The sequence below is a fragment of the Panthera onca genome, chromosome A3 (genome assembly GCF_046562875.1).
Source record: "Panthera onca isolate mPanOnc1 chromosome A3, mPanOnc1 haplotype 2, whole genome shotgun sequence".
Lineage (NCBI taxonomy): Eukaryota > Metazoa > Chordata > Mammalia > Carnivora > Felidae > Panthera > Panthera onca.
Genome location: NC_138341.1, coordinates 134,311,327 through 134,323,546, shown reverse-complemented (window position 1 = coordinate 134,323,546; position 12,220 = coordinate 134,311,327). Strand labels below are relative to the sequence as shown.

Below are 12,220 nucleotides of genomic sequence, written 5' to 3'. Positions count from 1 at the left end.
GAGAACTAGAACTCAAGTTCCTGCCTTCGACAGCTGGGCCGGATGAGACAGCCCTGCACCCTCACACCTGCCTTGGCTCGTGCTGCTTCCCCATCCCTGTGTAGGCTTTTCTGAGTGACCTGTTCACCTCCCCATACGTTTCCAGTGGGTTCTGCGATCAAGGAAATTGAAACACCGGCTAAAGTCACTGATCTAGTTTCTGCGTGCCTTCTCACGACTCTCGTATACATTAAGGGGCTTGGTACATGTCTAATGCGTTACGGCACGCAGCAGAGGTAGAATTCGGCCGACCTCACAAACGTGGACTCTCCGGGCCACACAGAAGAGGGATGACAGGACATGTGTCCCTCATCTAAGGTGGGGGGGCGTCTGCTCCTCGGTGCCAGCCGATGGCTTAATGGCTTGTATTACAATGAGTTTGGTTTGCCAGAGGTTCTGAAATGAGGACAACCACACCCGAGCAACGGCAGCGTCCGGATGAACCGCGTGCGTCCCTGGTTGCAAGCTTTGACTGGCAGGTAGTCTGGTTGGATTTCGATCCCGCCTTGACCGTGTTTCAGCACACAGTGACCCCTGCAATCCCAGGCAAACAGCTTTGCCTTTCTGAGCCTCAGTTTTGAGATCTGCACAATGGCACAGGTAATTTTATCCACCTCATAGAGTTGTTGTAAGGATTCAGTGCTGATAGGATGCTGGTCAGGCATTTCAACCCAGAGTCTGGCACATGGTAAGTGCTCAATAAACAGTCACTCCATCTCAGGCCTTTATGTGTGAGCAGAGAAAATTTGCCTTAATTCCCAGGAAAATCAGATCACTCCGGGTATGATGCAGATTGTTGATGCCCCAGGGCAGGAGCTGGTTAGGGTGTTGTTCACCATTGTACCCCAGTGTCTGGCACAGTGTGGGTGTTCAAATTTTTTAACTGATTGTTGAAGGACTCAAAATGTTGAAACTTTCAATTCTTTTTTTTTTTTTTCAACGTTTTTTTTTTTTTTTTTTTTTTTTATTTTTGGGACAGAGAGAGACAGAGCATGAACGGGGAAGGGGCAGAGAGAGAGGGAGACACACAGAATTGGAAACAGGCTCCAGGCTCCGAGCCATCAGCCCAGAGCCTGACGCGGGGCTCGAACTCACAGACCGCGAGATCGTGACCTGGCTGAAGTCGGACGCTTAACCGACTGCGCCACCCAGGCGCCCCTGAAACTTTCAATTCTTACGAGTAAAAGTGTGCAGAATGTTATGAGACGTTGTATACTACAATTCTATTAACAATGAATGTAAAAATTCACCCATCCATCCATCCATCCAACCATTCATTCATTCATCCATCTATCTATCCATCCACCCACAATCCACCTATCCATCATCCACCCATCTATCCATCCATCCATCCATCCATCCATCCCGTATATCCCTCCCTCCCTCCCTCCCTCCATCCCACCATCTATCTGTCCATCCATCCAGTCATCCATCCATCCATCCAACCATTCATTCATCCATCTATCCATCATCCACCCATCTACCCATCCATCCATCCATCCATCCATCCATCCAACCATCCAGCCACCCAACCATCCATCCATCCATCCATCCATCCATCCATCCACCCATCCACCCATCCATCCATCTATCCATCTATCCATCTACCCCCCCATCCATCCATCCATCCATCCATCCGTCCATCCACCCACCCATCCACCCATCTATCCATCCATCCATCTATCCATCCATCTATCCATCCATCCATCCACCCATCCACCCATCTACCCATCCATCCACCCATCTATCCATCCATCCATCCATCCATCCATCCGTCCGTCCATCCATCCATCCATCCACCCATCCACCCATCCATCCACCCACCCATCCATCCATCCATCCATCCATCCATCCATCCGTCCGTCCACCCATCCACCCACCCATCCATCCACCCACCCACCCATCCATCCACCCATCCACCCATCCATCCATCCACCCACCCACCCATCCATCCATCCATCCATCCATCCGTCCGTCCATCCATCCATCCGTCCGTCCACCCATCCACCCGTCCATCCACCCATCCACCCACCCACCCATCCATCCATCCATCCATCCACCCATCCGTCCGTCCACCCATCCACCCATCCGTCCATCCACCCACCCACCCATCCATCCATCCACCCACCCACCCATCCATCCATCCATCCACCCACCCATCCATCCATCCACCCACCCATCCATCTATCCACCCATCTATCCATCCACCCATCCACCCATCTACCCATCCATCCACCCATCTATCCATCCATCCGTCCATCCGTCCGTCCGTCCGTCCGTCCGTCCATCCATCCATCCATCCACCCATCCACCCATCTACCCATCCATCCATCCATCCACCCATCCACCCATCCATCCATCCACCCACCCACCCATCCATCCATCCATCCATCCGTCCGTCCGTCCACCCATCCACCCACCCATCCATCCACCCACCCACCCATCCATCCACCCATCCACCCATCCATCCATCCACCCACCCACCCATCCATCCATCCATCCATCCATCCGTCCGTCCACCCATCCACCCATCCATCCATCCACCCACCCACCCACCCATCCATCCATCCATCCGTCCGTCCATCCATCCACCCATCCACCCATCCACCCATCCACCCATCCACCCATCTACCCATCCATCCACCCATCCACCCATCCACCCATCCATCTATCCTCCATCCACTACAACATCAGTTGTAGTTTTGACCGTTTTGCTACTGCAAAATGTGAGAAAGAGAGGATTAAAGGGTTATCTCTATTAATGCCCATCTAGGCGTCCACCACCTCATACGTGGTGGGCTTAGGAGGAAGTTGCACGGCATGCAAATGAGGAGTGTGTGTACCGGTGCTCGGTTGCCTGAGCTCACACCCCAACTCCTGGCTAAATGACCTGGGGCAAGTCATGGTTTTACCATAATCGTGGCGGTGATAATATCCCTACACCTTAGAGTCGTGAGAATTGAATGAGGTAATATGTGTATTCCAGGCCATGCCTGGCAAATGGTGACTAATCCAAAAAATGTGAGCTTCTATTCCCTGAGAGTTCAGGCAACACAGAGGCTGCAAATGCCTGCCTTCCTGTACTGTCTCCCATCGGGATCCCCCCTAACAAGTGTGAAGGGTGAGCTAGCCTTGGAGCAGCGCCCTGTCCCCTGCGTGTATTCTCTGTGCCCCTTCTACACTCCCTTTTTCCATCACAGCTACTAAGGGGTCTTCAGCCCTGGATCTTGCTCTGATGTACCCGCTTCTGGAGGCCCGGTGGACCTCCTCCCACCTCCCCTACTCCCCATGGTCCTTCTGTCCAACGGCGGCCGGCTGGTGACAGGGCTGACGGAGCCATGACCTGCCACGCCTCGTGTCTCTCCTCCTCTTTTGTAGGGAGTCAGACCTGTTCCTGCTGGACAGCCGCACGCTCTGGGCCTCGGAGGAGGGCTGGCTGGTGTTCGACATCACGGCCACCAGCAACCACTGGGTGGTCAACCCGCGGCACAATCTGGGCCTGCAGCTCTGCGTGGAGACCTTGGACGGTAGGTGTCCCGTCACCACCCCTCTGGTTCCGACACAGCCTGTGCTCCTGGACTCACGTAGGAGCTCAGCAAGTTCATGCCTGTTCCCATCCAGGGAGGGCTCGCTCCTCTGACCCCCACCAAGCAGTGCTCGCTCTCCGCGTTTTGATCCCAAGCAAGAGTAGCACCTGCCCCTTTGCAGGAGACGATGACACCGTTGGCCACACCGGGTTGGGCGAGGCCTCATTGTGCAGAGCAAGGTCCCCGCACCAGCGGGCTGGACATCCTCGCGGAAACACAGACTCTGGCCCGTCCCAGGCCTGCACTGTTAAAACCGGCACTTAAAAAAAATTTTTTTTTACATTTATTTATTTTTGATAGAGACAGAGCACAAGTGGGGGAGGGGCAGAGAGAGAGGGAGACACAGAGTCCAAAGCCGGCTCCAGGCTCCGAGCCGTCAGCACAGAGCCTGACCCGGGGCTCGAACTCACAAACCGCGAAATCACGACCTGAGCCGAAGTCGGACGCTCGACCGACTGAGCCACCCAGGCGCCCCTAGAACCGGCACTTTAACTGGAGCCCCAGGTGATGCCTGAGCGCACATAACTGTGTGAGACGCGCTGACCCAGGCACCCCGACCGGGGACATGGGACATCCTGGGTGTCCCGTGCATGGCAGGATGTTGAACCGTGTCCCCGGCTTCTACCCACTAGAGGCCGGTCTGCCCAGAATGTCTCCAGCTGTTACCGAATGTTCCCTGAAGAGCCACGTTGCCCGTGGCTAAGGACCTCAGCCCTGGTGCAAGGCAGGAAGCCCCTTCCGGGAGACCCCGAATGTGGTTCTGAGCCCCCAGGACTTGGAGACTCCGCTGTTGGCTGCGTTCCCCGGTGCTTTCCGCGCCCCGCCTTAGATCCACTGTCTTTGACGAGGGCGGACGGAAGGCGAGTGGGAGCCAGGGTGGGGTTAGCTGCGCCCATTTCTTCCCCCGAAATGTGTTTCTTATTAAGTTGGGGGGCGGCTCTGGGGTCGGTAGCTTCTTCCTTACGCCAGCTTTAAGGAAAAAAAAAAAACACACACCCAAACGAAGAACACATTTCTTTCAGAGTGGATAATACTTGCCAGTGGCTCCAAATTCAAGTCACAGATGGGTGCACCCGTGTGGACTTGCCCCGTGACCTCCTTCTGTAGCTGAACTCCACCTCCAGCGCCAGTGCTGTTCCCCTGGTAGTGGACATCTTTTCAGAGGTGCCCTCTGGGGATTTACACCATCGCACGTACATTCTGTGTTCCTTTTATTTATCTGTTTTCCCCTGCGGGCAGTACCATAGTCTAGACAGCGTGGGCCGCCTGGCTTTTTTTTCACCTGGCGACTCACCTTGAAGGTTGGGCCTTTTCAGCCGTTAAAGAGCTTCCCTGTTCGTGTGAAGGCTGTTGTGGGTTTCTGTACGTGTGGAGCGTTTGTAGCTCTTCCGCTCGCTCGCCGTGTGACTTTGGGCAGCCTCCCTGACCTTTCCCAGCCTCCTCATCCCCAACGCCCAGGGCTCCGGGGTGGTTCTGAGATTACGTGAGTTAATACAGAAGGGGTTTTAAAATAGTGTCCCAATGGGGCGCGGGGGGCAGCTCGGAGGGTCCGACTGTGGATCTCGGCTCAGGTCACGATCTCGTTGTTGGGGAGATCGAGCCTCGCGTCGGGCTCTGCGTGGACAGGTACGTGCCTGCCTGGGATTCTCTCCCTCCCTCTCTCCCTCCGCCCCTCACCTTCTCTCTCTCTCTCTCTGTCTCTAAAACAGACTAAAAACAAAGTTTTAACGATTAAAAAAGGGGTGCCTGGGTGGCTCAGTCGGTTAAGCGTCCTCGTCCGCTTGAGTGAGTGTAGCCCTGGGATAAATTCCTGAAAGGGACGCTGTCCGTGCTTTGGATCAATACCCGCCCCCCCCCATAAGCAATGCACGAGGGCAGCCGTTCCCCCTTCTTTGACAGGACACGTTTCCAAACTTGCCCATCTTTGCGGATCAGGTAGGCGACAAATGGGACCCTGTAGGTTTGCTTTGCTTTTCTCTCTCACGTTTGAGGCTCCGCCCTTCCTCCTGTGTGTGGCCTGCAGTTTTCCTCCGCGTGCCATCCGTTCATACCCTCTGGTAGAGCGTTGGTCTTTTTCTTTGTATTCTACGGACAGCTGGCCCTTTGTGCTTGGAGCTGCAAATTCTTTTGCCCGTTTTTGGTTTTTCTTTTTACTGTGGTTAATGCCAGGTTTTACCCAATGGATTTCGGTGATGCGCCCAGTTTGTATCTCCTTTTCGTTTACGCCTCCTGGGCTCCTGGGCTTGGCCACTTTTCTTTCCCATCGGAGGCCACCGCTTTGGCCTCGGGCTGCCTTCTCTGCCTGAGATTTGCCTAAGACCATGTACCATGTGGGACGGGCCGCAGAGTTTAGGGCCACGCTTGTCTTGTTTCCAGTGGTTTTCTTTCTCCTGGTGGAGCCCTCCCCCTCCCTCCCCTTCTCCTTTCCCTTTCCATGACACTTAAGGTCGGGGCGGGGGGGGGGGGGCGGTTCCTAGAAGAGCTGAAGTTTTCCATTGCTACATTTCGAGTTGGCAAGCTATATGTCTGATGGACCAAATTCAGCTTGCAGCCTGTTTTCCTGTGGCCTGCGAGCTAAGAATAGTCCTCACATTTTTAAATGGGCAAGATATCAAAAAAGAAAGACTATTTCATGACATGTAAACTTCTGTGAAATTCACATTTTGGTGGCCATAAAGTTTTATTAGTACACAGCCACACTTACTGATTTACATGTTGTCTAGGCCTCCTTTTGTGCTATCACAGCAGCGTCGAGTAGTTATGACAGAGACTCTGGTCCACAAAGCTGAAAAATACTTACTATTTTCCGATGATTATTTACAGACAAAATGTGCAATCCCTGTTGTATGCCAGAACTTCTCAAACCGTGTTCTGTGAAGTGTTCACGGATGTCCCGGGGTAAAGGAAAGCATTTATGATCAGTGAAGCGTGAGAAATGCTAGGTTGGAGACCCTCAGCAGGTTTCTCTGCAGGACTTATCAGAGCCTTTATTTTGCGAATGTCCATTGGGAGTTTCCTGATGGGGAATATAGCGTAGAGGAATTCCAAACGTATTTGGCAATAGAGTCATGCAACTCTGCTTTTTACTTACAAGCTTTTGAGGAGCAGATGGGGGGGGGTGAGGTTAAAAAATGAGGCTAAGGTAGGCTTGATCCCTTTCCCTGGACTTGTGGATCCTGGCTAGACCTTCCAACTTGACCTTAAGGGGTCCTGTGCTTCTCTGCCCTGCTGGCTCGAGGCGGCCCAAGTTTGGTTTTTCTCTTAAGGGACAACCAACCCCGTTCCCTTTAGTTTTTGCCACTGTCTTTCTCCCCCAAAGTCTGGGGCTTTGTACGCTTATTTCCTCCAGCTTCTGCTCCCCCCTAGCGTGAAGGGGAGGCTTGGCATCCACCGAGATGGCATAGCCTGCTGGTTAAAGCTTGGGCTCAGGAGGCCAGACTCCCCGGGTTCAAATCCCACCTCGGCCGTGTGCAGCCATGTGAGCCAGGGTGAGTCACTTAATGTCCCTCCTCTGGAAAGTGGGGTTAATAATAGTTTCCACCGTCCAGGGTGGTGGTGAAGGATCAGATGAGCTCATGCAAGTGAAGGGCTCAATTGCTCAGCTTGAGGCAGCAGCCGAGCACAGAGCGCTGTCTGCCGTGGTCCCTCGTAAGTCCCACCACGGGGCCTCGAGGCAGATGCCGCCGTTCAGCTCCTCATGGCACAGGGGAGGACGCCGAGGCCCCTGAGGGTGTGCGGCTCCCTCTTCTGGCGTCCACCTGGGAACTCCTCTCCGTCTATGGGTGGGGGTGTAGCCTAGTGGTCATAAGCTGCTGCCCAGAGTCAGGGCGAGGAGCAGAAGCTGTACCCCTGACTCCGGGCCCGTCTCCTCCCCGCCCGTCCCCTCCCACGCCGGGCACCGGTTGCTGGGCAGGGATGCCGCCCCCCGGGGACTTGGCTGGTCCGTCCAGGCACTGTACCTGCCACGGAGGCAAGTTTGGCCTGGCTGCCTGGGTCAGGGCAGGACCAGCCACTCAGCCCGCCAGGGAGGAGCCGAGGTACGCCGTGGCCAGTGGGGGCTGTGAATTTGGGGATCTTCTCGGGGATGAGATGAGAGGCAGGTGAGCCTGGCGGTTCTGAAACCACGGGCTCCTGGCTCTGCAGTTGTCCATCGGAATCCCCCCGGGGGTTCGTAGAGAATAGTGATTGCCGTCCCCCCCGCCCCACACCGGGGCCTGGCCCAGGGCTGGCACGCTGGCCAAGCCGTGCCCTGTGTCCCATTGGGGTTACCCGCCGGTAAGATGGCACCCAGGCCGAGCACCCCGTTTGGGTTTCGGGTCTCACCCGCTTTGTGTTAAACGTCTGTACAGGTGCGACAGACGGGAGCCTGCCGGGGCGTCCGTGCGATCTGGGCTCCGTCTGCTGGCACCCCGCTGCTGTGTCGCCTGCAGAAGCAGCTGGGCCCCTGCCCCCGCGGCTCCTGCTGAGCAGCGCAAAGTCCAGTCCGTGAGCATCACCGCCTCCTGCGGCCCCCGGGGCAAGCCGAGTTCCAGGCGTCTCCGGCCCTCGGGGAGGGGAGGGGAGGGGAGGGGGCACCGAGTCAGGTACAGCATCTCGCCCTGGTCCAGACCCTAGCAGCATCTTGCAGCCCGCCGGGCGGCTGCCGGAACAGGGAGCCCGGGCCCTGTCGGGGGCCTCAGTTTCCACGCCAGTACAATGGGCGTGATGCCAGCAGTGCTGGTGAGGTCGCCTCCATCCTGGTGAGGCACAGACGTCACAGGTCTCTGAGAAGCTTGGTACTTGGTGTGGGGTGAGTCTCCCGCTCACGGGGTCTCCGGATCCCTCCCGGGACCACCCAGGAAGTTGGCGTCCCGTCCCTGTCCCTGCAGCCGCGCCTTCCCGTGGGTGCCCCCGGGGGCGGCACGGCTGGGGCCCGTGCGGGGGAGAAGCTCGTAAACGCTCCGGGCACTTGTGGCTCATAAGGAGCCAACTGGGGAGCGTCGTCTCGTTCGAGGGCAGGACGCCGAGGGAAGGAGGGCCGGCGTCTCCCGATCTCTCCCTTCGTCCAGAAGGCAGGAGGAGCGGCGGCCGCCCCCAAGCCACCCGGGCTGCGCTCCCCACTCCTGGGGCGGGTGGGAGAGGAGCCGAGCAACCCCCGACGGAGGGGTTCCGACGTGTTCCGGTGCCACCCGAGTGGAGGGCTGGCCCGCTGACCGGGGGGCCGTCCCTGCCGTGCCAGGCGGGCCGAACCCTCGCCGTGGGCCAGGCGGCCGGCGCGGGGCTCCCACGCAGAGCAGAAGCGGGACCGGCCGGCGGCACCCCCGCGGACTCGGGAGCCGACGGCCCCAGTCCCTGCTCCTGGGGCAGCCGGTTCAGCCTCTCGATGCCTCGTCCTTTCGTCCGTTCCACGGGCGCGGTGATGGCCGGGAGGAAGACATGAATGGATTTGCGGTAAAATGCTGAGTCCTGGGCCCGGCACCCTGCCCAACCGCACGTGTGCTCGAGATCGCCGTCGCTGTGCTCGCTGCTCGCGGGGGCCCGCCCGGGTGGCTGTCAGCAGGGGAGCAGGGGAGGAAACCGAGGCCCAGCAGGTGGGGTAACTTGCCAGAAGGCGCCCAGTTCCCTGGGTAGACCGGGGGCTCCGCCACGGGTTCCCAGTCCGGTGCCCCCGACCTCGCTCTTTGCGGGACCGTGTCCGAGGAATGTGGTCAGCGGGGCCCAGGCCGGGGGAGGGTTGTGTGGTTCGGTGGGTGCCCGCCGGGTACACGGCCGGGCCGTCCGGACAGACAGCCCAGGACCGTACAGCCTCCCGGTCCCTCCTTGGGAACGAAGCTGTTTGAGAAGGAACCCGAAAGACCGTGGGCTTCCCACAGGACCAACAGAAGCGGCCAGGGCTGCATCTGACTTTCGTGGACTCCTTCTTCCATTAAAGAAAAAAAAAAAACCACCAAAAATTATGTTCTATGACCACGTTAGTATAAAGATGAATATAATCCTGGCCGGATTAAAAATGAAAACATTTTCTGCGACCCCAAAAAGTTTGTGTTTTGTCTTCCGATTTTAAGAGACATTAAAACATTTTCACGGGCCCCTAAAAGTACCGTGGGCCTGGGCACGGTGCCCGCGGACAGCTTGGCCCCGGGCCCTGCCCCCCCCGGCCGGAGAGCGACGCCAGGCTCTCCCTGCCCTGTCAGACCTGCTTGTTAGAACCAGCCTCCTGCAGCTAAGAGCCTCTCTGCCTGCACTGGATACACGTTTCTTCACTCAACAAACATTTGATATGGCAGCGATTTGTTGTAGGCACCGGGGCTACGGCCTGAAGGATTTTGCCGTCACCTCGCCCACATTCTTGTAGGAAGGCGGAAAGCGGAGAGACCGTTTGCTGAGGGTCAAGGTTGAGGCTGTGAAGACAAGTTCAGAGCCTCGGAGGTTCCCAGGAGTGCTTCTGGCTGCTTGCTCTCCAGATCAGGGCCCGTGGTTCTCCCGGGGCCGCCTTCCGTCTCCAAGCTGCCAGGAGACGATGGAGACATTGCTTTGGGCCAGAGATGCCTCTGTCCTTACAGACATGAGAACACCTGGTCCCTTGTTCCCAAGACAAGGACTTCAGCATTTGTCCTTCTTTATAGGGTCCTCCTCCTCCCCCTTGTAGAGAGAAGAAATCACTGGGAGGCCCAGGAGGGCAACGTCTAGAAGCCCTACCCTTCCAGTTCGAGAGGACGATGCGGTGGCCTCACTGGCCTGTCTCACACTTCTGGGGATCGCAAGGCATTTAAAGGATTGGGGGCGTATGCTGTCCCAAGTGCGATGCTCGGCTGGGACGGGACCAGGAGGTGAGCCGTTCGCCCAGGGCCGCTGGGGAGACAAAGCCCCAGAGAGCCAGGTTGGCCACTGGTCCCGCCCCCAGCGCAGCTGGCTCCAAGGTGCCTTCGCCCTTGGTGCTGCTTCACATCCCGTTTCTCCAGAGGCCGAGCGAGAGACAACAGGAGGCCTTGATGACCCAGAGGCTGGGAGGGGTCCTTCTAGGGCTGGGTGGGCCGCAGGGGCCGGGACAACATTGGGTAATTGAGGCCAGGCCGATGTCACAAGCGTTAACTGCGTTCTCACTTGTCACTTGGGCCTTGGGCCATCGAGACAAGTGCCTGGAACCGGCGTTTTGCACAATCAACAAAGCGCATTCTTACGCCTCGGGCCTCCGCAGGGGAGCCCGTGGCTCTGGGCCTGGAAAACAAGGAAACCACAGGAAAACCAAGATGCTCCTTCTCTGTGATGAGGCTGTGCTCTCTCCTCTCCCGAGAGGCCCCCGTCTGTGCCCCGGGCCGGTTCTGGGGGGACGTCCTCTGGGCTGGGCGTGCGGACTCTGCTCGTGCCATCCCAGGACCTGCCGGCGGTGGCTGTCGCCCGCCCCCGTGCCTCGGCGAGCCCTCCCCTGCCGCTTGAGGCTCCGCGTGTCGCCCACATCCGTGCCTGGGCAATCTTTCCTCCCTGCGTCTCCGTCCACCCGGAGTCAGCGACGGTCTGATGATTAAGTTCACAGCTTGGAGCCCGCTTCCCCGCCCGTAAACGTGGGGTCAGGAGGCCGCTTGGAGGGGCACGGAAGGGGCTCAGCGCAGTGCCTGGCGCAGAGCAAAGGGGCCGGAAGGACGGTTTCTCGTCCTTCTTGTGAGCCACCAGCCGCAGAGAACCAACTCTGTCGGGAACGCGTTCATTGGCAGGTAATAGACAAAGTGTCGCATCTCGGGGGCAGGTATGGTCGCCTTTACGGTCGGGGTATGTGGAGGCAGGGTTGGTTAGAGCAGAGGTCAGCAAACTTTTAAGGACCTACAAAGTTCCTGTAAAGCACCGGGTAGCAATGGTTTTAGGCTTTGTGGGTCAGAGGTGCTCCGTCACAGGTCGTCCACTGTGCCATTAAAGCATCCAAACAGATGGTGAGTAGGCGGTAAATGGAGGGAGAGCAGGTCTAGAGAGCAGAGTTTCTCTACCTTGGCGGTATTTGGTTTTTTTTATTTTTTTAAGTGTTTATTTCTTAAAGCATTTTTTTAAATGTTTATTTTTGAGAGAGAGAAAGAGACAGAACGTGAGCGGGAGGGAGGGGCAGAGAGAGAGGGAGACACAGAATCTGAAGCGGGATTCAGGCCCCGAGCCGTCAGCACAGAGCCCGACGCGGGGCTCGAACCCACGAACCGCGAGATCGTGACCTGAGCCGAAGTCGGACGCTCCACCGACGGAGCCCCCCGGACGCCCCTCCACCTTGGCACTGTTGACATTTGTCGTCCTCTGTCGTGGGGTCATCCTGACTGGGGGCCGCTCTGCATCCTGACAGAAGTGGTGATCACGTGAGTCTTCTCACGGCTCCGTATACGAGAAAGGTCTGTTTTACTACATGCTCACTTACCGGCCAAGCCCTCACCCTGGATCCATAACCTGCCCGTCAGGTGGACCAGATGTCCCCGCCATCCTGTTTGTTTTCCATCGGGAAAACCTTTCTCCCCTAGCTTGCGGGGCACCTCTTGGCGGATTCAAATACAGGACGCCCCGTCAAATTTGAATTTCAGATCAAAACCCAACAATTACTCCGTGTGTGTCCCACGTGCTGCAAACATGGTCATTTATCTGAA

At 57.3% G+C, this 12,220-nt stretch overlaps 1 protein-coding gene across 3 annotated transcripts in view; it reads left to right on the top strand.

Moving 5' to 3' along the window:
- Positions 1-12,220, top strand: part of BMP7 (bone morphogenetic protein 7) — a 164,422-nt gene that overhangs the window by 56,444 nt on the left and 95,758 nt on the right. For all 3 annotated transcript variants that reach the window (XM_060620984.3, XM_078443925.2, XM_060620983.3), the window contains exon 3: positions 3,418-3,566. In XM_060620984.3, coding sequence (XP_060476967.1) covers positions 3,418-3,566 — 149 coding nt within the window. The remainder of the gene's footprint in view (positions 1-3,417; positions 3,567-12,220) is intronic.